Source organism: Cetorhinus maximus, chromosome 16 (assembly GCF_964194155.1).
Source record: "Cetorhinus maximus chromosome 16, sCetMax3.hap1.1, whole genome shotgun sequence".
Classification (NCBI taxonomy): Eukaryota; Metazoa; Chordata; class Chondrichthyes; order Lamniformes; family Cetorhinidae; genus Cetorhinus; species Cetorhinus maximus.
In genome coordinates, this window is record NC_135894.1 from 66,746,476 (window position 1) to 66,772,565 (window position 26,090).

The following is a 26,090-nucleotide window of genomic DNA, read 5'->3' on the forward strand; positions in this document are numbered from 1 at the left end:
TTTGGTATCAATGTGTCGCACAACTTCTGGCTCACTCTTTTCTCCCTGCAGAATATTCTGCCCCCTTCCTGTGATATTCTTGACCCTGGCACCAGAGAGGCAGCACACCATGCAGGACTATAGAACCTCCTATAACACCCACATTTCTAATCTTTGCTGTTCCCTCCTTTGCAGTCCCTGGCCCATTAGTGCAATGATTTGAAAGGCACTCCTTAAAGAAAGAGCCATCTGTACTTTGTTGCCTTTCAAAAGAAAAGCCACTCGTAACTCTCCTCAACCTCCCTGCTGGCTGCTTTCTTGGTGTTATTGTGTAGGTCCTGCCTCTTCTCCATTTACTTACATTCTCATGTTCTCACAGTCATTTTGATCTGTAAGTAGTGCCACTGAGATCCACTGGTTTTCATTGATGAACTTAAGCCATTGATGAACTTATCACAAGGGATAAACAGCTGGTACAGAAACCTTGGAGTAAGATTTGTGATAATTCATTGACGACATGGCATTCATACTGTGGCGAATGTTAGTAGAAAATTCCTTTCTGTCCTTGCAGGAACATTCCGATGCACCTTCTGTCACACTGAGGTGGAAGAGGATGAATCTGCATTACCAAAGAAGGATGCCAGAACACTGTTGGCAAGATTTAATGAACAGATTGAACCAATCTACGCTCTATTGCGAGAAACTGAAGATGTTAATTTGGCCTATGAAATCCTGGAGCCAGAACCAACAGAAATTCCATCGCTTAGGGCAAGGTTAGCTTGTATTCTAAATTTTTTGTTTATATTTTTATCCTACAAAGTGGAAAAGGCCTACAAAAACTTTGGCTGTCATTAGTAGTCTAAGCTTGTAAAAGGTGAACTTTAGGCAGCTTATACTTTACTTATGAAGGATGTACTTTGGGCTTATCTCCCCAGTTGGAACTTACTAGAACTTAACTAGAATCTCAGTATAAACCTGAATCCTACTCATAGCACAGCATATGAAAATCATAAGGTAAAAATGGGGGAAAAAAATTCAGCTCAGACAGTTTATATAAGACTTGCTTTGGCCGTTGTCATCAGCATCCTGTTTCAGTATTTCCTTTTGAATAAGTAATGTATAAATTTTTTATTTGAATGTTTTAGTATGTTCATAACAGTAAGTCAAAACTGTCTTTTATTTCCTAAATCTTTATATTTTTAATTTTTTATGGCAGCTTGTGTCTAATCACTTTATTTTGGTTACTTCTGAGCTCAAGTTCCATTCCAGGGCTTAACACAAAAAATCAATGCTGACAATCCAATGCAGTACTGAGGGAGTGCTGCACTACCAGAAGTGCCACCTTTCGGATGAGACATTAAACCAAGGCCCCATCTGCCTGCTCAGGTGCAAAAGATCCCATGGCATTATTTTGAATAAGAGCAGGGGTGTTATCCTTGGTGTCCTGACCAATATTTATTCCTCAGTTAACATCACAAAAAGCAGATTATCTTGTCATTATCACACTGCTGTTTGTGGGTGTTTTCTGAGTGCAAATTGGCTGCTGCATTTCCTACATTACAACCGTGACTACAATTCAAACGTACTTTATTGGCTGTAAAGTGCTTTGAGACTTCCAGTGGCGGTGAAAAGCACTATACAAATGCAAGTCTTTCTTTCTTTGATAGAATACAGGCTGACAAGTTATATCTACCCATTCCATGGCACATAGTTATGTAAATAAAGTGTCTTTGAGTTCTTGTTCTTCCTTGTCATCTATTATAAATTAAGAAATATGGCCATTGTGTGAAATCGAAGTTTTATTAGCAAGTGAGTAGAGAAGCAGTTTGACCAAGTACTATAAACAATTAACTTGCTTATTGGGCTATTAAACGGAGACACTGCCTAGTTAGATGAACTTTGAAATCAACAACATTTGTCAAACACCGTACATGACCAGTGGCAGTACTTTGTATACGTATGAAGGAGATTAAGGTCCTCTGTTTGAATAAATTACTTCTGTCTCACAGACTTCCCAAAGGCAAGACTCTATTTATAAAGATTTGATGTACCAGTTAATTACAGTTTTACCTAGCTCCAACAGATGTGGACACCAGATGTGGCTCCATAGGTCGAATTGAAGAATTTATATGCTTAACCCTTTCAAACTGGTTAAAACTATTGTTGTATTTGGGGCGACTTCAACAACTTTGCTGCTGTAACTGAATTTTCAAATAAATCATGCCCACCATGACTAATATCAGTTGCCTTCTAAAGTGATTTGGGTGTGGGTGGTAGAAATCCTACATTTAACCCAAAGGGCGTGATCAGGTCCACTATTCACCCAGTGTCACTTGGCATCTTCTATGCTGTAATGACTCTATGTAATTACTCTAGAGACAGTGCATTCTTGGTGAATGGTGGGTGAACAAGTTGTTGAAGTCAGCCATAAGTCAGTGAGAGACAGTGAGAATTTGGAGAGACAGAGCAGGGCCATAAATCAGCGAGAGAGAGCGAGAATTCAAAGATAATGAGCAGGGCATTAAATCAGTGAGAGAAAGCAAGAATCTGGAGAGACAGAGCGCAGCCATAAATCAGTGAAAGAAAGTGAGAATTTGGAGAGGCAGAACAGGGCCATAAATCAGTGAGAGAAAGTGAGAATTCAGAGACCAGAGCAGAGCTAGCCTGTAACCAGTAGCCAGCCAGAGCCCTCGTTTGGAAACAAAAATCAAGATGTGACATCACAGGAAAGCAGGTAGGTGAGTAGCTAGTGAATATTTCCTAATCATCTATCTAAACCAGGGAATTTCATTCAGGGTAAATAGAACATTTATTGAAATAGTAATAATGTAAGCACAAATGAGACTAGATGCATTAATTAAAATTTAATTAAGAAATTAATTAATTAATTAATTAAAACACAATACATATGGGTGGGCTGGTGATGTGACGCAGCTGGACTATATGGGAGCTGCTGGACGCCAGTGCGATCCATGGCAAACACATCTGCAGTAAGTGTCTGCAGCCCGAGGAACCTTGGCTCAGCTGGCAGCTGAGCTACAGACACTGCAATCCAGAAGGCAGTCACACTTCTTAGGTTAGGTTCATCTGATTTTGTCCATGATCAGGGACAGGAGGGTGTGACTGCGAGTGAAGCAGGTATGGGGATCAAGAATTGGAGAAGCCTCAGCCTTTACAATTGTCCAACAGGTTTGATTCTGTCGCAGTTTGTTTGGATAAGAGCGGGGGCTGCAAGATGGATGAGCGAACTGACCATAGTGTGGTACAGGAAGCCATTCAAGCAGAGGGAGTATATAGGAGTGTGGCGGTAGTAGGGAACAATATAGGCAGGGGGATAGATGCAGTTCAGATGACTGTGTTGCCTGCCCAGTGCCAGTGTTTGGGACATCTGCTCAGGGCTGGAGAACATTCAGTGGGAGGGGGAGGATCCAGTTGTTTTGGCCCACATGGTTACCATCAATGTAGATAGGACTAGGAAAGAGGGAATATAGGGAATATTTCAGCTAGGGGCTAAATTAAAAAGCAGAACCTCAAAGGTAATAATCTCTGAGTTATTATCTGAAACAAGAGCAAATTAGATAGTCAGAAGCTTTTTCACAGGGTGGAAGATTCAATTACATGGGGACGTAGATTTAAGGTGAGAGGAGAAAACTATAGAGGAGATGTGCGGGGCAGAGGGTAGTGAGTGTCTGGAATTCGCTGCTAGAGGAGGTGGTGGAAGCAGGTACGATAGTGGTGTTTAAGAGGCAGCTTGACAAATACATGAGTAGGATGGGAATAGAGGGATACGGACCCCGGAAGTGCAAAATGTTTTAGTTGACGGGCAATATGATCGGCGCAGGCTTGGAGGGCCAAAGGGCCTGTTCCTGTGCTGTACTTTTCTTTGTTCTTTGTTCTTTTGTTCAAATTGGCATTGGGTAAACAAGATTAGGAAGTTGAATGCGTGGCTGAAAGATTGGTGTGGGATAAATGGGTTTCAATTCATCGGGCATTGGCACCAGTACTGGGGAAAGTGGAAACTGTACGGTTGGGGCAGTATTCACCTGAACTGTGCTGGGTCAGTGTTCTGGTGAGTCGTGTAACTAGGGTGATAGGGCTTTAAACTGAATAGTGGGGGCAAGAGATCGCGTGAGGGAAGATATGGTAAATTAAAGGGAAATGATAAGGCAAGAGAGCAAGATAGCAATAGGGGTAATGACAATCGGAGCATGGCAGGAAGTAACCAAACATATAAACTTCAGAGTGCAACAGCAGATAAGAGTTTGCAAAAGTTGTAAAAAGTCAGAACTAATGACTCTGTATCTGAACGCCCTTAGCATTCGAAACAAAGCAGAGGAATTGTCAGCTCAAATAGAAATAAATTTGTATGATCTGAGAGCCATTACAGAGTGGCTGCAAGTTGACCAATGCTGGGACCTAAATATTCAAGGGTCCTTGACATTTCAGAAGGACAGGAAGCTAGGAAAGTATGATGGGGTTGCTCTGTAATTAAGCATGACATCCGTACAATAGTAAGAGATGACCTAGTTTTAAAGATCAAGATGTAGAATCACTTTGGGTAGAGATCAAAAATAGCAAAGGGAAGAAGTCAATTGTGGGAGTAGTTTATAACCTTCTAACAGTAACAATGCTGTAGGACGGGGTATGCAGGAAGAATTAATGGGGGCTTGTGAGAAAGGTACGGCAATAATCATGGGTGATCTTAATCTACATAAAGATTGGACAAATCAGTTTGGCAAAGGTAGCCTGGAAGATAAATTCATAGAATGTTTTCAGAACAACTTCTTAGAGCAGCACTTTCTAGAGCCAACCTGAGAGCAGGCTGTTCTAGAACTGGTAGTGTGCAATGAGGTAGGATTGATTAATGAGTTACCTTTTTGTAAAGGAGCCTCTACATAGCAGTGACAATAGCATGATTGAAGTTCGCACTCAGTTTGAGGGAGAGAAGAGTGGGTCTAAGACTAGTGTTTTAAACTTAAATAAAGAGTATGAAGACTGAGCTGGCTAAAGTGAACTGGAAGATTAGGTTATAGAGTAGTTCAGTAAAGATGCAGTGGCAGACATTTAAGTGGGTATTTCATAACACTCAGCAAAGATACATTCCAGTGAGAAAGAAAGACCAAAGAAGATGAATGCACCATCCGTGGCTAACTAAGGAAGTTAAAGATAGTATCAAATTGAAAGAAAAAGCATAGAATTCTGCAGAGTAGTGGTAGGTCAAAGATTTGACAGAATTTAAAAACCAGCAAAGAATGACTGAAGTAATCAGGAAGGAGAAATTAGTGTATGAGAGAAAGCGAGCTAGAAATATAAAAAGTAAGAGTTTCTACAAGTATTTAAAATGTAAAGGAGTAACTAAAGTGAACATTGGTCCTCTAGAGAGAGTCTGGGGAATTAATAATGGAAATAAGGAAATGGCAGAAGCATTGAACAGATATTTTGTGTCTGTCTTCACTGTCGAAGATAGAAATAACATCCCAGAAACACTTGCAAATCAAAAGGTGAAAGGGAAGGAGGAACTTAAAACTATTATAATCACCATGGAAAGGATACTGAGAACTAAAGGCTAACAAGTTATCAGGACTTGATGGACTTCATCCTAGGATCCTGAAAAAAGTGGCTGTAGAGATGGTAGATGCATTGGTTGTAACTTTCCAAGAATTCCTGGATTTTAGAAAGGTCCCATCAGATTGGAAAAAAGCAAATGTAACTCCTCAATTCAAGGAGGGAGACAAAAAGCAGGAAACTACAAGCCAATTAGCCTAACACTTGTCTTAGGGAAAATACTAGAAACTATTATTAAGGAGGTTATAGCATTTAGAAAATCTTATTGCAATCAGGCAGAGTCTACATGATTTTGTGAAAGGGAACTCATGTTTGACTAATTTATTAGAGTTCTTTGAGGAAGTAACAACATGGATAAAGGGGAACCTGTAGATGTGGTGTACTTGGATTTCCAAAATGTCTTTAATAAGGAGCCACATCAAAGGTTTCTACACAAAATAGGAGCTCATTGTGTAGGGGGTAACCTATTATCATAGCACATTAATTAGCTTATAGGAAGCAGAGATTAGGGATAAATGGGTCATTTTGGGTTGGCAAGCTAGTGGAGTGCCACAGGGATCAGTCTGGGGCCTCAGCTATTTACAATCTATATTGATGACTTTGATGAAGGGACTGAATATATGGTTCCTAAATTTACTGATGACACAAAGATAGGTAGGAAAGTAAATTGTGAGAAGGACATTAGGGTCTACAAAGGGATTTACGTAGGTTAAGTGAGTGGGCAGAAATTGGCAGATGGAGTATAATGTGGGAAAATGTGAATTTGTCCATTTGGCAGGAAGAATAGGAAAAACAGAATATTATTTAAATGGAGAAAGATTGCAAAACTCGGCGATACAAAGGGATCTGGGTGTCCTGGTACATGAATCACAAGAAGTTAGTATGCAGGTACAGCACATGATTAGGAAGGCAAATGGAATGTTTATTACAAGGGGAATGGAATATAAAAGTAGGGAAGCTTTGCTACAATTATACAGGGCATTGGTGAGACCACATCTGCAGTATTATGTATAATTTTTGTCTCCTTACTTAAGCATTTCACCACTTAATTGGTGATTATTAAATGCTATTACTCTTCATCTCCAATTCTCTGTATGCCCTTGTCATTACCTTTCCCTTTTGTATTTCACTCACTATGCTGCTAACACATATTTTCTCTTTATCAAATTTGCATTTAGCAGACATTTCCCTGTTTCCAAAGGTTCCTCCATTTCCCTTCCATATGCCTCTCAAGTGTTAGCTTGCCTCAGTTGGTAGCACTCTTAACCCTGAGGCATAAAACTGAAAGTTCACATTTCAGTCCAAAATTTGAACGTGTAATTTAGAATTATACTTTTTACCCTTCCTTAAAGTACTGTGGGAACTTTTCTCCCAAGTTGTTGTTCAGATAAGTGTAAGAATCCATAGAGCATCATCTTGTTGTATTAAAATGGAAAAGTAGGCTAATTTTTTTTTCTCCAGGTTTCATCAGATTTTTGGTATCTTGGTTGAGAAGGTTATGTGCATGTTATCGATATTAATTCATATGTGTGAAGTGTAATTGTAGTACATGCAGATCCCTTAACTTTATCATAATGCAGGAATGTCAGAAGCAACATTATAATTCAAATCCAGGTAAAATAAACCCAAAAAGGTGAAAATGGATAAAAATCAGAAAACAACCTGAGTATTGAAGGCATAAACTTTTCAGTAGAAATAGTTAAAAACTGAAAATGTGAAGCCTCTTTCTTCTAAGCTCAATTTCTTCAATATGAGACAATAGTGAATGTCATGCAATAATTAATGTGGATAGAAACTATAGCACAACAATAACATTTTTTCAATCAAAGTTTTTTATGTTTTGTTTATGATACTGAACAAAATCCATGATCCTTGACCGTTTTGTTGTATTTATGACTGATGCTGATATTTGCTGATTTTTTTTTTCAGTCAACGGGCACTTGGCGCTGGCAGTGGAAATGCACAATTTCAAAAAGAATCATGGGCAAACAAAGGACCTACATATGAGGATCTCTACACACAAAATGTTATCATCAACATGGAAGAACATGATGTTCAGCATAAATTTGTATCTGATGGGAAGCCAACTAAGGAGAGACCAATCTGGATGAGGGAGAGCACTGTCCGAGGAGGCTTTAAAGACTTGGAAGAAGTACAGGAAGGTGAGATATCAGCCTGCTTTTGTCTATTTCTTTGATTTATTTGCAAATTCATCAAAGTAAGCACCATCTCTACTGAAGTATAGAATTCAGCTTGTTCATTTTAGCTGTTCTGTGTAAAGAGTATAGTCTCTGAACCCAATTCTTTTTAATTTCTGTACTGGTTTTTAGAGGTGATTTTCAAAAAGGAGTACAAATTATTTGAAGCTAAGAGTCTTCAATGTTGTGTTGCAAATGAGTGGATGAAAAACAGGAACCCACCTGCTTTGTTTATAATTATAGTTATTAGAAAGATAAAATATAATAACATACTCCATTAATTATACCGTTTTGTGCAGCAATGTCAGCCATGGCTCAGCGATGGCACACATACCACTGAGTCAGAGGTTGGGAATTCGTGTCCCTCTCTAGGATTTGAGCACATAATTTAGGCTGACACTCCAGTGCAGCACTGAGAGAGAGCTGCACTGTAAGAGGTGCTATCTTAAATTGAGATCCAGTGTTCTGGTCCATATTTATCCCTCAACCAACATCACAAAGAGATTATTTGGTCGTTATCACATTGCTGTTTGTGGGAGAATACTTTGTGCTGATTTGGCTGTCGCATTTCCGACATTACAACAGTGAATACATTTTTAAAGTGTAATGTAAAAAGAAAAGACTTGTATTTATACATTGCCTTTCACAACCTTGGATGTCCCAAAACACTTTACAGCCAATGAAGTGCAGTCACTGCAGTAATGTAGGAAGCATGGTAGCTATTTGCACATAAACAGCAATCTGATAATGATCATATAAACTGTTTTAGTTGTACCAATTGAGAGCTAAATAATGGGCAGGACACTGGAGATATCTCCCCTGTTGTTTAAAATAGTGTCTTGGGACCTTTTACGTCCATCTGAGAGGGCAAACGGGGCCTCTGTTTAACATCTCATTTGAAAGACACACCTCCGATAGTGTGGCATACCCACAGTACTGCACTGGAGTGGCCATTTCGATTTTCGTGCTCTAGTCTTTGTGGGGTGGAATTTGAACCCACAATCTTTCGATTCGGAGGCGAGAGTGCTGACAACTGAGCCCCGGATGACCACAGAGGTTATGAAAGGCGCTGTACAAATGCAAACCTTTCTTTCAAGTTTCCAATTGCAAATTTACTCCTGAAAAAATAATCTGAGTACAGCATAACAAGTATAATGGTGAATCAGGGACCTCAGAGCTGGTGCAGTCAACGGCTTATTCCAGCTCCGTCAATGAATTAATTAAGTAGATCAATATTAGCTTGAGTCATAGAATTTTAAATTTCAAATCCTTTCACCGTGCTGAATTTCATCATTTGCACAAAATTATTTCAAGTTATGGACATACTCAGCTGCTGTATTTCAGGAACATTCTGAGTCACACTTTTTTAACCATTTATTTAGAAGCTAACAGTAAGTTAAACTAGAACAAAACAAAAATACCTGGAAAATCTCAGCAGGTCTGACGGCATCTGCGGAGAGGATATGGTTAACGTTTCGAGTCCGAATGACGCATCAGAACTAAGGAAAAATAGAAAAGAGATGAAATATAAACTGGTTTAAGGGGGGGTGGGACAGGTAGAGCTGGATAGAAGGCCAGTGATAGGTGGAGATTGCCAAAAGATGTCATAGACAAAAGGACAAAGAGGTGTTGACGGTGGTGATATTAGCTAAGAAATGGGGACATTAAGGGTAGAAAGCAGGACGAGCAAGGTACAGATAGCCCTAGTTGGGGGGATGGGGGAGGAAGGGATCGAAATAGGCTAAAAGGTAGAAATAAAACAATGGATGGAAATACATTTAAAAATAATGGAAATAGGTGGGAAAAAGTTAAACTACATGAGTCTCAGCTAAAATAACCAGGGGGAAAGTGAAATGCTCCTTTAAAATGAAATACTTATTTCAGTGCCAGTTACTTTATTGATTTTTGTCAACTGTATTTTTAGCATTGAGACTGGCATTGTTTGTCTATTCTCCATTATCTCGCTTCCCTGATTAAAGCAGTGTGTTGGTTAGTATGTGTGCATCTTGGAGTGGCTCATTGACTTTAATAGAGCAGCACTTTAGACCACCCTGGGAGAGACTAATCCAGAACTGTCTAAAAGGGGGTAAAAACACTACCGACTGATCACTGCTGCATATTTGCTTTGTGCTGATCTTTAAAGCTTATAAGCAGCCATAGTCATTCTATTTATATTCAGTCTGTTGCTATAGGAATAAATAACTCTGTGAAAGTTTTTTTTGGTAATCCAATTCTTTAACATTTCTCCACTGCTATGTATATTATAGGTGATAATGATGTTGACTCATACCATGATCGTGAGGGTAAAGGAAATCCAATGGAAGCAAATGAAGAAGTCATGCAAACATTGCTCATCCATGAAAAGAAAAGTACATCTGCAACTGTGGCTGCAGCTGCTGCAATCCCGACTTCAAATGCCAGTGATTCAGAGAGTGATACTAGTGAATCAGAAGATGAATCACCTCGACCACAGGCACCTGCAGCATCATTCCCAGTGGCAACAGCAGAAGAGGATGAAGAGTTTGAAGAAGTGGAGGATGAGCCAACTGTGCTGGTAGCAGGACAGCCATATTCATACAGCCAGGTTAGCCAATGCTTAGAGCTAGTGGCACAGATGACAGCTGAAGAAAAGGAAGCATATATTGCCATGGGGCAAAGAATGTTCCAGGAGATGTATGACTGACCGTTGCTACAACAAATGAACGAAAGTCCTAATTATATATTTCCTAAGATTTTATTTGTCAGTGTTTCCACAATTTTAATTGTGTCTGCCAAAATGTTAAGAGACAGCATTCCTTTCTCAACAAAATTACAGGCTGGATTTTAAAAGTATTTCAAGACAAAAGTATTATTTTTAAGAGGCTAAAAAGTTGCAGTGCCCTATAACTTTAAAGCTATGTATTTCATAGGTATTCTTGTTTTTATTGCATATTTCCTTCCTCCAGGTGACACTTAAATTCATGAAACCCCTTCGAGCTTGTTCAACCAATAAGAAATGTTTTGCTAGATAGTGGACTGGCTCCTGCCAGATGGAAATATGTCTGTCTTGTGTTCCATCAAGCTGTTTGGATAATCCTTGATAAAACTTGCTGGTCTGTGACAACAGGCAAATTTTAGGTGAGGAGCAGCGATGAGATTGAAGCTTAGAGCCTGTTGGTTAGGAATCAGTTGCTCATTCACTTCAACTACCAGGCCCAGCAGTACAGCATATTTGTCTGTTGGTACAAAATTTGTATCTGGTTATTAAAGAAAAATTGCTTGTTTTGACAATTAAAATAAGCATGACTGAGAGCAAGGGGACTTGTAAAAAAACAAATGAGTTATGTCATTGTAGAGGAACTGACACTTAGTTGTTTCACTAATATATACATTTAGCCTGACATTTGTGGGATAAAGAAAATGGTGATTGTACTGGTTAAAATATTTCTTAAAAATTGATCAATCCAATTGCTCCTGTGGTTCAGCATCCATCTGCCATACAGAACAGAAATGTTCCAGTTGAATTTTCAATCTGTGTTGAGTTAGTTATCTTAGCTGGAACATTAAGTAGGATACTTAACTGGCCTTAGAGTCCCAGCTTAATTAACTGAAAATCAGCTAGAATTCCTGCTCCTGCTCACTATTCAGTTGTCCGGACTGCAGGTGCATACGTCTAGACAACAGGTGAGGATTAGGATCAGTTGTAATGTCCTCTGTGGTCAGACAGCTGTTAGTGTTCAGTGTTGAGGTGTGAATGCTTACATGAGGTACCAGTAGATATGTCACCCTGGAATTTTACCGTAGCAGAAGTCATTGCCTTCAGGAAGGGCATGGAGAAAATTTGACAGAAGAATTGATCACATGATTTTGCTTCAATGTAAACAAAACGAGTAGCTTTTATCTGAAATAAAAATATTTTAAATGTAATCATTATAGAGCAGTGCAGTTTTAAAATGAGCTGGACAAGTGCCAAACCATTGTGACTCTGTGTTATAAGCATCAGGGACAAAGCTTAAATATACTGACTGTGTGTTTGGCCATCATATGTGATTTGCCTTCCTAAGCCAGTTGAGGTTTTGAAATAGCCCAGTGAAGTTTTCTTTTCTTAGTATCTATGCAGCAGAAGATTAATGTGAAGTTTTTAATAGTTGTAACAAAGTCAGATTTCAACACTGTACTCTAAACAAAAAATGTTGGAAATATTCAGCAGGTCAGGCTGCATCTTTGAAGAGAGAAACAGATTTGAAACATAACTCTGCTTCACTGTCCGCCAATGCTATCTGGCCGACTCAGTGTTTCCTGCATTTTCTACATCTGCAGTATTTTACTTTTGTTTTAGCTATTTATTACATATCCTATATGTTACAGAAAGTGAAATATACAGCTTTACCTTCATTTGTGTGTTCCCTCATGCTTTCAGTGTAGCATTAAGCCCTTTCATAAACCATTATAGCCCATAACCACTTCCACCATCTCACTGTGTAATCTTTTTGAGTATCAGATACAGTAATTGGTGACCTGCAGTTTGGTTCTGCAGTCAGATTAATATGTTACAGCCTATAAAAAGTGAAAGGAATGTCTCATCGACTCTTAACCTGTCCACCCATACAATTCTACACATGTTTGAGTGAAACACTTAGAAGAAGATGGAAATATACACAATGGAAAACTAGAGGATGCATTTGCCAAGTCAGAACTATTACATTAACATTGAAAAACGGTTAAAGCTTTTCTAACAGCAGAGGAGTTGTATCATAAAGAGTATTGTCTCATCATGAAATGTTTTTTATTACAATGTTTATCTGCCCAGTGAATACTTGAGATTGATTACAATGCTGTAATCTAATTCAGAAGGCTCAGGTTACACCTAAACTGAGTGTGATCCTGGAGTAGCAATGTATCAAATTCACTCCCTGCTGTCTGTTTTTGTATCATCTATTCTAAACAGTTTGATTTCTATGTGATATTAGGTCATGTTCTGTAGCTGGTACTGCACTTTGTGTCTAATGATGCACGATGGTCATAAAAGGACATTGATGCTATTACTACAAGTTTTGGTGGTTGATTGCAAGGAAATGCTCTGTTCTGATCTTACAAAAGATCGCACCTGTATAATGAACTATATGTTGCTCTTTCCATGCATGAAAGAGCCACTGTTAATAATGCAATATTTATTCTACGGGTGTCTTACCGTGAATTGCAGACAGCTGTTTTTGTTTCCATCTTCCATGCAGTTAAATATCAGATCTGGAGGGTGATATTCAATCTACTCCCCCTAGTTCAACAGCTTAAGTCAAATTATCCAACTATTCAATTTCTTTTGCACAAAATAACCACTTTGTTGAGTCATTTATGTATATTTAATTGACTATAACTGAAAATTAGATTTCCACTATTGACACTCATGGAATAAATCACTTCCAAGATTATTTTTCTAAGGTGCTTTCACTAATGTGAAAAGGTATCTGAAAAAGTACTAGAGTTTATTGGTACTATTCTAATGTCATACTGTGAACAGGAGAGTCATTCTTAATGTCCAAAGGGAATAAAATCTGCATTGAATTTATTAAAAATTTGCAGATTATGAAGATTATTCAGTTCACTAATCAGTGGCTCCTATTTACATTTTTGAGGGGAAGGAATCCAGACCAGGCAAATATCTGTAAAGTCTGATGGGCACTGGAAAATGTATGGCAATTAATTTCTCCATTTCAGTCTACTGGAGATATTTAGGTGTCTTACTAGCAGTATCCAGTAGCAAACATCAAGTACTCTGGTGATATGCTCATTCCTGTACTATGCTGCAGTAATGGGTTTTGCACAAGTTGCTACACATTACATATAGCCAATTGAAAGGTATTTTAATTTTTCTTATGCAACCACTACAATAAAAATTGGCCCTCATCTCTTACATGCAGTATACAATGACCAAATATGGCAATTTAGATTATACAGTACTCTTAAATGAATAAAATGTAACCAACTAGTTTTAAGATGGTGCAGGAAGATTTCTCACTTCTTCCTTGCTGATTAAAAAAAAATTGGAAGAGTACAATTTCTATAACATCCAGCCCACACCAGTGAACATACATTCTCATACTCAAATGTTGGAAAACACTCATCAGGTCAGGCTGCATCTTTGGAGAGTGAAACCGAATTAATCACTCTCTCAAACATGCCTTCCCTATTTTTCTCAACTGCAGCATTTTAGAGAGAAGTTGAAGTAATTTCAATTGTGCTTAATCGCACGCATAAAGATATACATGTCCAACAGTACAAAAAAATTACTTGGACTTTCAGATATCTCGATTTCCTGTTAGAGCACAGCCCAAAAGATTTATTCCAATATATAATTCTTCTATATACAAAAGCACTGTTTGCAACTGTAATTATAGGGGAGAGAAAAATACTGTACATTAGCTTACAAGTTCTCAAGCAGGAAATAAAGGAAAGGACTCATTTGAAAGGTTTGGGAGACTACATCCTAACTTCACCTCATGCTCAAAACCCTTTGTAAATTCTAACTTCGTTCAGCTTAGCAATAAGCTTCCACAAAAGTGATAAATTATCCACAACTAGAATTAAAACTGTTGTTTAAAAAGAATATCCTTTTAGAAACAAAACCATAACCAGTGTCTTTTCCATTTAGTGCTTTTTATTCAGTTTTATTTGCTAATATTTGGAAATAAAAGTTTTGCAATGACATTAATTGTGTCAGTAATTATTTTGGATAAAAACTCATTTCACGTGTCTTGCTTTGCTGAATTGTAACAGTTACCAAGTGACACAAAAGAGAGTTTTGATAAATTACATAATCTACAAAGAAATAGAGGTAAGGAGAACTAAGAGGACATATGAAGAGAAAAAAATCTTATAGCCAAAGTAATTGGAAATAGTTAAGGCTTCTTGTAAAAAGATTAGGTAAAAGAATCATCTAAGAAGTGAAATTTGGCCTCTCAAAAATGAGTACAGTGAGATTATTATTATGGTAGATAATGAAATAGAGTTGCCTAATACTTTGGCTCAGTATTGGCAGGAGAGAGAAAGAAATCTTGAGAGGCTTGGAGCTAAGGAAGTAGGAGGTCAGCTGATAAAAGCTTTACTAAGAAGGACAGAAAATTGATATGCAGCACAAGAACTGAAGGATGTAAGTGAGGAGGTGGCAGACTAACCATTTACCTACTGGCGTTACTGACAGAGGGGATGAGGAGTGCCAGCTCATCCTTGGTGTGCCCTGAGAAGAGGCCACTGATTGGCTACCTGGTGTTTCCCCTCCCTTTTGGTACGCAATGGCACCTCCCAGAAGAGGAAGCGTGATGGTGCATCCTCTGAGTGTTCCATGTCATCACCCTCAGAGCTGGTGTGCTACATTGCTGCTGACTGCAGTTGAATTCCCTCCTGAATGCAAGGATTTGCAGTGGCAAACACAAAATTACTTTAGGGCAAAAGACAATCTTGCTTCCCAGCACTGTATCACACATGTCTCCTGTATGCCCAGTTTTCAACACCAGGTTAGACACATCCTCACTCTATTGTCTTGACATTCTGGCCTTGCTGTCTGCAACTGAGTGTCCACCCTGCTCCCTGACAAGACAGACAGAAGGATTGAGTATCATCTCAATGTATAACAAACCCCTTTTAGAGCATGCGAGCCTACGACAACTAATGTTACTTCCCTAGTGAGTGTTCCACACTGGTACAACTTTCACAGCATGAACAGACTCCCACAAATTCAATCCACATGTTCCATCTGGTGCTGAGGCTTAGAACCCAAACTCCTGCCTGCCATACCTCTCCACTCGCACATTTACATTGGTTGATGTCATCCTAAGTACCACTTTGCAGTGATTACACCCTGTCACTTACCCTTGCAAAGCACAGGAGGTCATTGACCTTTTTCCGGCTTTGGACCCAGTTTCGCTTACGGACCTCGTGGCTGCTCACCTCCATTACAATCTCAGTCCAGGCTGCCTTCGTCAGACAGGAGGGTCTCCTGCTGCTATCATTGGAAAAAATGACCTCCCTCCATTCCTGGACAGCCTGGAGGAGAACTTTCGGGGAGGCATCGCTAAGCCATGGGGGCCACTTAGTCTACACTGAGATATTGCTCAAAAATAGCGGATGGTTGCAGTACCAGTTGCTTTTTCCTGGGGTGGGGGGGGTTGAGATGAGCAACTTGCAGCAGCCACATTTTCAAAAGTCCACTCTCACAGCCAAACTGATGCTACTGGATTACAGGGAATGTATACCTTATAGATGGGGCACCTGGACCTCCAACCCCATGAGGTAATAGTGGGGTGGTCAACCTCCTGCCCAGCCCCATCACATGACTGATTATGAATATTTAATTGGCTGTGTGATTGTGTGTGGCCAGCTGCCCAGTCTCCAAGTGGAAGTCCTGCGCACTTCTGGCCCCACCTTTGAGACACTGGACATAACTACAAGATTCTGCCCTATGTTTTTTTTGTTTGGTGTTTATAATTCACATATTAAAAGTTGCTGTGTGGACCATTGGATAATAGTTGTTTCTTTCTAACTCAGAAGTGAATTCTAATATATTGAAGTCCTTTATTTCTTGATGCATTTTGAAATTTAATATTTTTAGCATATTTTGTATTTCGGCTATATTAATTTAACACATTAACCGGGGAAATAATTGTTGGAAATTAGGATTATATATGGATTAGGCCTTGTGTCAATCTTAGCTAATGACTCATTTTGCAAAAGAGTTTATATTCTATTGCATGATTGTTAGGATGATGCTCATCATAAAATCTGGCAACACTAAATTGCCAGATGCTCAATGTATAGAGTACTGGAAATTGAAGATTCTGCATAAGCAGTTCATCAGACAAATTAATCTTTTAGTTCAAAAGAATTGATGCATATTGGCACCCTACAGAAGATGAAAAAGGTTAGTACCATTATTCAGTAATATCACCAACTAAAACTATTTTGTCATTTTACTTATCTAAAAGATTATGCTAATTCAATAAAACTTTTTAAACTAAACTATTAAATTAGCTTGAATTCAGAAGATTTTAGTCTATACACCTTGTCTGAATTTTGGATGGAATATTTGGTGATTAGAACTAGAAGGTAATTGCTGCCAAAATAATGGTGAGGTTAAAGGGGCTGAAGCAGAGTTAAACTCAAATATCTAAAAGTTTCTATCAGAGTTGTGCCACTCCACCTTCAGCTTCACGAAAACAGCATCTCGCTGTCTTGTCTCATCATCAACATGCATTGAATGTGTGAAGTTGGTACATTTGCACAGTCAATGTGAATTAACCTCACTGTAGAAAGTTAAATCTTTTCTATTTCAGTCAAAGTACCATTTTAGAACTGTGATTGTGTTAATTACTGCCAAACTACCTCTCTGGCATTGAAATTAAATTATTACAAGCCTGGGGCCTCATTCCTTCAGGTATTGATTGTTGTTGGAAATGTTAAAAATATGGAATTTTAAATTTACCTTTTCCTTTTTATGTTTCTATTTCCTCCCTCAATTAAATATTTCCTTTCCACTCTATTTTTATTTTGGTATGTAATTTGACATTGTATTTCACATTCTAAACTACACTTCCTTCTCATTCTTGCACTGTTAATTTCACAATCTTTCAATCTGATTAGTTAAGGAGATACCCTGCTGTTTGCCCTGTTCACTCAGGTCTTCGAAATGTGCTATCCTTCATTATGATGTTATAATCCAAACATAAAAGAGCAAGCCTAACTAATTGCAGATGCTATTAGATGATCTGCTGCAGCAAATTATGGTGTGCTACCTCTATAAAGTTGTTTGTCTGACATATGAATGCTCATCACAGAGCCCTCAACACTTAGCACTCTAACATTGGCCTTTTAGTAGCTTCCATGCTTTTATTCGTAATTTTCATTGTTTCACACACTTCCACTATAGAACAAAATGACACCTTTCAGGATAGTGAACTTTCCATTGAGTGATCGCCAAGTAATTACTGAGTTCAAAAGTTTCTTGGCAACAGATCTCTCATCCAGAATGAGTCAAAGAATGCTAGATTATTCCAATTTATAACAATCCTCCGAGTGCAAAGGTTCCTTCACTTATTTTATGGTTTGATGCCTTGTTCTGTTTTGGATTAAATACCTTAATTCTATTCCCTTTATTATTTTAAATATTTAAATAAAATTTCAACTTATTTTTAAGGAGAACATTTTATTTTAAATTTCTTAATTTATCAATCAATCTATTTCACATTTTTTCAAAGATAACTTTCCAATGATACAGGAACAAGGTTTGCTCTATTTTCAGTTTTAATTTTTTGTTAATCTTTTACCTATTTGCTGTTCAATTCTCATGTAACTTTGAGCCTATAGTCAAAGAGAGGAGATCGACTGGCCTAATATTGACTGATAGGCTGGTTAGTTGAACATGACTGATCATTAAACAGCAAATAATTTTAAGCTCAAATCTATTATAATTTGTTACTGACCAGCCTTAATAATAAACATGCCATGATATTAGAAGTGAGATTATTTATATGCAAAATCTATCATCCCCAACAAGACTAGATGGCAGATAATTGCTAAAGCTATAAAAGAATATGGTACAATTCTGAGATTGCATCACATCTCATTTGGTGGCAGAGACAGAAAAAGTACTTGATGGTCTCCGGTGTGAGAAGATTGATATGGAACATAACATAAGAAATAGGAGCAGGAGTCGGCCATTGGGCCCCTCGAGCCTCAACCCAGAAATCAGGCTAGTGAATCTCTGAACTGCTTCCAATGCAAGCACGCATCTCCTTAAGTAAGCAGACCAAAACTTTACACAGTACTCCAGGTACGGTTTCACCAATGCCCTGTATAGTTGTAGCAAGACTTCCCTACTTCTATACTTCATCCCTTTGCAATAAAGGCCAAGACTCAATTTGCCTTCCTAATTACTCTTTGTATCTGCATGCTGACTTTTTGTGATTCATGTACAAGGACACCCAGATCCCTCTGTACTACAGCATTCTGTGCTCTCTCCATTTAAATAATATTCTGCTTTTCTATTCTTCCTGCCGAAGTGGACTTCATATTGTCCACTCTCCATGTGACAAATTTTTGTCCACTCACTTAACTTATCAATGTCCCTTTGCACTCTTTGGATCCTCCTCACAAATTGCTTTCCTACCTATCTTCATATCATCAGCAAATTTGGCTACAACACAGTCAGTTCCTTCATCCAATTTATTAATATAGATCATAAAGAGTTGAGGCCCCAGCATTGATCCATGTGGCACCCCACAAGTTACAGTTTGCCTGAAAATGACCCATTAATCATGACTCTCTGTTTTCTGTTAGTTAGCCAATCCTCTATCCATGCTAATATATTACCCTCAACACCAAAAATTTCTCTTGTTAAGATGGAACAATTCATTGGAGAAACTAATGAAACCTGAAAATGCTGTGGGCCTGAAAATCTGATCTAGCTCAATGGTGGAATGAGGTTAGGGCTGGAATTTCTCCCTTTCGTGGGGTGAATTTGCTTGGGCATTCTGCTCCACTGCTCTAACTTTGGCAGAAATGCTGTTTATTGCATAAGCGATGTTTCCACGAAAGTTATGGCAGCACACTGGGAGAAAAGAAAAGCCCTCTTCCATCACCCTCCTCCCCAACCCATGTCTCAGTAAAATCTCCAAAGCCCAGAAATCAGAGCAAAGACAAAAAGTGGCTACTTATTATAGATGAAATTATGCATGCCTTGGAAGAAGCTATGTTTTTCAATTGGGCCATTAAGGTTAACTGGAAGGTTAAGGATGAGGTGAGTGACAGTGAAACAAGATGGTGAGAAGGAAACAGTGCTTGAGTGAATAATTCATAAGGGAAGAGGTGGGGTAATTATGGGATTTAGTAACAGGAGCAAAGGAATTAGGGGGTTGGTAGCAATGGGAGGAGGACAATGCGAAGGACTAAGCAACGTGATGGGACTCAGGGGCAGAATGAAACAAAACTGATGAGTTATGCTATTCCCCAGAATCCACTCCAGCCTTAAGTGGCTCCTTTCCCTGCCACATCATCATGCCAACCATCACCTTTCAGCTGAAGGAAAGATGAAAAAGACAGAAAGAGAAACAGAAGAAGGCGATGAACAGTTGAAGAAGGCGATGAACAGTTGAAAAATTCATTCTTCAAAACATCAATAAAAATCCTGGCATTCCATGTAATAAGGACAGAATTTTACTTATTTAGTCATCATTAATCAATAAATCATTCTGCATTTCGTGACAGACCACCTCAATTGCCCAATTATTACAAAACGGCATGTCCGCTGAATCACCTTCAGCAATTATACAGGATTATATATATTAAAATCCTCGAGTTGGTAATTCTGTAACACCCCCAGTACATTGAAATCAATGGGTAGTGCTCTAAGAGGAAGAGCCTATTATTTTCATTTGGCACTGTTAACTCCCTCAGCCTTTGAGAACAACACAGAAACACAACTAAAAGGCACACCATTTCCTCTGATTAACTGTCAGCAAGATCACAGGCCATTCACCAATAATAAATAAAAACCCTGAATTAGCATGCATGTCCTATTTTATAACATCTGGGGAAGAACATTTCAGGCCCAAAGAGGTGCCTTTCTTTCATTGCGGACTTGCTAAATCTGATTAAGTTTCCAACCCTATGGAAAAGGGCGGGACCTGATGAATGCAGGCCCTCACTGCCCCCCAACTAATCCTGCTTACAGTGTCCATGGATGCCTGAGAGGATCCTGAAACTTGAAGGCCATGGTGACCTTCATTTCTACAGCTAAAATGCTGTTGAAAATGTAGTTGTAATTTGAAGCATGCCACTGAGCAAGTGCAATTGCAGGAAACTTGCATATAAAGCTCTGTAAATTGGGGGTGGGGTGGGGGGCTATTATTATGAGCAGAGATGCATTGAGGGAATGGGAATGATAAATGATCGTGATAGAAAAAAGAGAGACTTGCATTCCTGTAGTGCCTTTCGCAATCTCAGGATGTTCCTAAGTGTTTTACAGCCAATGAAGGACTTTTGAAGTATAGACATTGTCATAATGTAGGAAAAGTAGCAACCAATTTGTGTACAACAAGCTTGCACAAACAGCAATATGATAATGACCAGATAATCTGCTTTTTTTGTGATGTTGATTGAGGGATAAATATTGTCCACGACACCCCTTAACTCCCCTTGTCTTATTCAAAATATCGGCATGGGATCTTTTACATCTACCTGAGAGGGCATTCAGGGCCTCGGTTTAACATCTTATCCACCAATGCAGAACTCTCTCACTACTGTACTAGAGCATCAACATTGATTTTATGCTCAAGTGTCTTGAATGAGACTTAAACCCACAACCTTCTATTTGAGAGATAAGAGTGCTACATACTGAACCACCAAACAGTTCAAGGAGATTGGAGCACATTATGGTTATGCACATAAATTACATAGGCCAAATTTTCAGTGGTCTTTTAGGCCAAATATTTGCTTTGTGACCCAATTGTGCCTGTCTCTGAAAGAAAATATGCAGAAAATCCCAGGCCATGGTACTCAGAACCAGGGGAAGAAATTTCCCGTTGGTGAGCGGGAGCAGGCCCGCTCGTTGATGCGTAAAATGACACGCAGTGACATCGGGCGGACGTCCCGACATCACTGCGCACCATTTAGATTGTCAGTTCAGCGGACGCGCAGCCGTGTTGGCTGCGCGCCCGCCGAACTGTCAAAGACCTATTAAGGCCATTAAGAAAATAATTAAAGTTGTTAAGAATGCTGCCCGTCCAACCTTAAGGTTGGCGGGCAGGCGAAGAGCCCAGGCGGCCTTCGCATTTTTCATGAAACCTCAACCATGGACGGGATGAGGTTTCATGAAGGATTCATTAATTAAATAACATTTTTTAAAAATTAATGGACATGTCCCAGCTCGTGTGACGGTTTCACAAGAGGGGACATGTCCTTAAAAATTTTTTTTACCTTTATTACATTTTTCAAAATTTAAACTAATCTCCCTCAGGCACCTCTGTGCCTCAGGGAGATTTTTGTGCTGTTTCGTGCGGGCCCTAACTCAGGGAATCCCTCCCGCCCGCACAGGGAGCGCACAGCACTTCCAGGTGTGCGTCACGCTAGGTGGGCCTTAATTGGCTCACCCACGTAAAGTGGCGGCGCACACCCGATCGGTGTGTGTGGTTATATACGCTCCAAATACAAGAATTAATAGGAATCAGATTCTAGGGCAACATTATCTTTTGCTCATAAATGATGCAGAAATAACTGATGAATAAAAATCAGGTGTTTCCTGCTTTGTGCTCACACCTAGTTCAAAATGAATAGACTTTTTCCAACTTTAAATAAAGCCAAGAAATTTAAGGCCTTTCAATCTGAACTAGATTTTTGTTTCCGTTTTTTCCCCAGGCCTGGCTTGTAAATGCTTTAAAGTCAGAACAATCCTATGAACAAAACTGAACATGATCTATAACTTGATAATGCAGCAATACATCTCAGATAAAACATTAGGAAGATTATGGAACATAATTCAGAAGTTATGAGTATGAATCTACAAGATCTGTAACTCACAATTACTAACATCATATTTTATGCTTTCTTTTTGGAAAACTATCACATTGTTATTTTGTCCTCAATTTTTTTGTGGGTTTAATTTTAGAATTTAACAAATCGTGTCTGAGGCTGACAAGAATGATTTATTTCATTGCAGCATCACATAGGCTAAAGCAATTTTGATTACAGATAAATTGCTACAATGGAAAACGCACAAAAAATTCTCCACAAAAAAGAAATACAATGGTTTTGGAAACCATTCAAAATGATTTTACATGTGAAAAGAACAACAGACATTCAACTTTCACTAGAGTTTAGTTAACATTTCCCTCTATGACATTAATAAATATATCTGTTCATACCAAATCCATTCAAATTGGAATCTGTCAAATCTAGACCATATTTATATACTTTCAATTACTGTTTAACATCTGATGCATGAAATATATTTAAGATCTAGGTTATTAAAAATGCAAATTTTACATTACCTCAGTTGAAGCTCTGAGTCTAGCAAAAGTGCCAAATGTAACTATTCATCAGTTCCTCCCAAATGCTGCAGAGTCAGTTGCATCATCCTTAAAATCATCCTAATTTTGTGTGGACTTCTGTTTGCATATTTGAAAATGATAAATAAATCAAGGAAAGTTTGAGCAGTGTAAAATATGAAAGATTACATGTGTGTCAGTATGAAGATGGCAGGGTAGCAACCCTTGTGAGGCCTGAGACACAAATAAGGGGCAGCTATAAGCCAGAGGCCTGGGGAAGCAGCAAAGAGAGGAAAAGAGAGGTCTATAGCAGCTGTGAATGACCATAGGAAAGCCAGTGGCAGCCAAGAGTAGATGAGGGAAGGTCGATGGTAATGGGAGTAGGCCAAAGGGAGGACAATAGTGGTGGGAGTGTGGCACCATGGCAACAGCAGCAACATCAATAGCGGGAATGGATATTTTTTTAATGTCAAAGTTGAATGAAATTTAATTTAAAAGGATTACCTTTGGGACTTGAAAGGCCTAAGCAGCACCACTTAGGCAGAAGACTAGTTCTCAAAGATAAGTAGATAAAAACAGCGCCTACCTTGGAGACCACGTATTGTGGGACTTGCGAGATTAGTAAAATCAATAGAAAACAACAAAAAGCATGGCAGAAATGTGTCTATGAATTTGATCACACTGTTCTGGAAGTGCAGGGTCCACCATATTGAGTATGGCTCCTCTGTAGGCATCTAGAGTGCACACCGGAATCATTTAAAAGCCTTATTATAATATTTAAGTAAGGTACCTCTGCGCATTGTAGGACCTTTTGTGAAATTGGTCTACCCTCTACCTCATTTACCATGTGATCAACTTGCTCAGAAACCTGTAGAGCTAACAGGCAAAAAGGACATAGTTCAGCAGTACCATTTAAAAAGCCCATTCAATCCATGCAGATTAGTTGCTGGTTTGTCCTTTTAGGCTGCTGGTCAACATCTGGGTGTCTTTGGCTTATTTTCCAATTTTGAGGGGGTGAGAACTCCCTCAAAGATAGCATCAACTTAACTCCTCTGCCTTCTGAGCTGTGACTGGAAGGTGGTAGCACTCTCACCTTTGATCCATTCCTATCTTAGTAAAAATGTTATGTCTGCACACGCTTCTCGCTGACAAAATCTTACTTCCAATAGTTACACTTTTGATAATACTTCTGTGCAAGATTTTTTCTGCTATAAACTTGTAAGAGCACATTTAAAAAGGAAAAGCCCAATGTGAATTTGTCACACCATAATTGCAAAATTTGTCCACTGGGTGGTTCTGTGTGCATTTTCAAAGACTCTACCATGTTGTTTCCTCTTCAAGTAAATTTTACATTTAAAATGTTATTTTTTCTTTTACAGTTAAAAGTTATTTCTTTTCTTGATACCTTTCAAACTCCTGTTACCCACTGAATGTTCAGCCAGCCATTGGCTCTACTACCACCCTCACCTCCTCCCACCACCTGCTCATACTCCAGCCCTCTAGGACATTCCCCTGGTTTCCCAATGCTTGCATCGACTCTTCTCAGTCCTCTTTGCTCCCAGCTAGGGCTCACAGCTGGCTTCTTTTGCCACCTCTTTATTGTTTGATCCACAAGCATATTGCTGGCCATTTTTGGCCACACTGATATTTATCACACCATCCAAACTCTTCTCAACAGGCTTTCATTGCATCCAACCACTGACACTGCCTGCCAGCCCTTGCTTGTCCACATGAACATTTTGTGACATGATATTGCTCAATGACCCTTGATCTCCAATTAGCACCTGAACATGCTTTCTACCCAAAACTGCATTTACTCTGTGGTAGTGTTTCAGGAGCATAATAGAAATCATACTGTGGATTGAGTGTTTTATTTTAATTAAATACTGAAAAAATATTTCACATCACCTATAACTTTGGAATAATCAGTTTTGCCATTTTCATTATTTTTGGAGGGCTTACGTAATAAAAAATGTGCTTATAAATTGCTCCAACCTTACAGAATTAATAAAGTTCAGCCTTGTTCTAGCTGAGCAATCTAGCAATAACTTTCTTTACATGTGACAAAAACATTTCATAAAATATTAAACGGCCTCCAAAATGGTAAATACACCATCTGCCCGGCTAATAAACTGTACAAACAAGGAACATCTTAGCCTGGATTTTGTACTCAGTGACAAAGCAATGATGCTTGCTGCTGCCTCGATAAAAGTTGTCCAGAAAGATCTAATGATCTCTGCGGAACAGACTTTCTCTTTCCTGACAGCAGTTTAAATCTGGTACCAAGTCAAGGGAATCAAGGAATCAGACAGCCAGAGCTATCAAGCAGGCAATGTTTTCCCTGGGGCTCAGGTGTTTCAGTACTCTAATTGATACTTGGGCTCTCAGCTAAGAATGTATAATGACGCTTGGCTGAGAGCCCAGCCATTGAAACAGCTGCATCCCAGGGAAAAACATTGCTTGATTGACAGCTCTTGCTCTGCGATCTATACTGTCAATTGCACAATGTCTATTTACACAAGATAGCGAGGCTTCAAATGCTTGCAATTTCAGCTATTGATACTTTAAAGTGTTTGGATTATTGACAATTTTATTGGTCTGTATTAAAAAGGAGGGTTTCTTTCAGGAAAGTTATAAATGAATGACTGTCCTTTTTAAAAGCTATTTTATACATCCCATTGTCACTATGGGGTTTATTGGTTCCATAGAGTGCATAGTGGGTGAATGGGCATGGAAGTGCCGTAGCTTGGCATGGGAGGGCAATAGAGGGTAGATGGGGTCATATCTTGACATAAGGAATTAGGAAGGCCATTGCAAGTGGGTGGGGGCCATATCTTGGCATAGAGGGCATGAGGAAGATGTTTTGAATTTACCTGTCAAAAAGTTCCCTCATGCAGACTATGATTCATGACACCTCTGAGATGCCGTGAATCATGACTCTTTGAAAATTGTGCAGGACAGGACATGCCTATCCACACAATGGATCCAACCAAGTCGGGAGTCCAGGGTGCAGGCTCGCAAACCAAACCATTCCTTAAAAGGCACTCTTGAAAATCAGAAATCCTCGGAACAGGGCCAGGAATCCCGGGATTGGGTCCCAGCTGCCATTTTCACCTCTCCTCGGTGTCACCCTAACTCCATGAAACTCCAGCCCTGTGTGTGCGTGTGTGTGTCTGTGTGTGTCTGTGTTTCTGTCTGTAGTAAGGAAATATATTTACATTATGACAAAAATAAGGTGTTAATCAAGAAACTCTTCAATGATACCTCACAATCAAGCACAAAAAACAAAACCTGATTAATTTTGCCTTTGTTAGATTTGTGAAATATAAGGGACATT

The 26,090-nt window shown here is 38.9% G+C and overlaps 1 protein-coding gene across 2 annotated transcripts in view; it reads left to right on the forward strand.

Moving 5' to 3' along the window:
• The window catches only part of gtf2e1 (general transcription factor IIE, polypeptide 1, alpha), a 65,024-nt gene extending 50,598 nt beyond the window's left edge, over positions 1–14,426 (forward strand). For both annotated transcript variants that reach the window (XM_078559952.1, XM_078559953.1), the window contains 3 exons: positions 551–752; positions 7,474–7,706; positions 10,010–14,426. In XM_078559952.1, coding sequence (XP_078416078.1) covers positions 551–752; positions 7,474–7,706; positions 10,010–10,425 — 851 coding nt within the window. In that variant the 3' untranslated portion in view covers positions 10,426–14,426. The remainder of the gene's footprint in view (positions 1–550; positions 753–7,473; positions 7,707–10,009) is intronic.
• Positions 14,427–26,090: the final 11,664 nt, after the last annotated feature.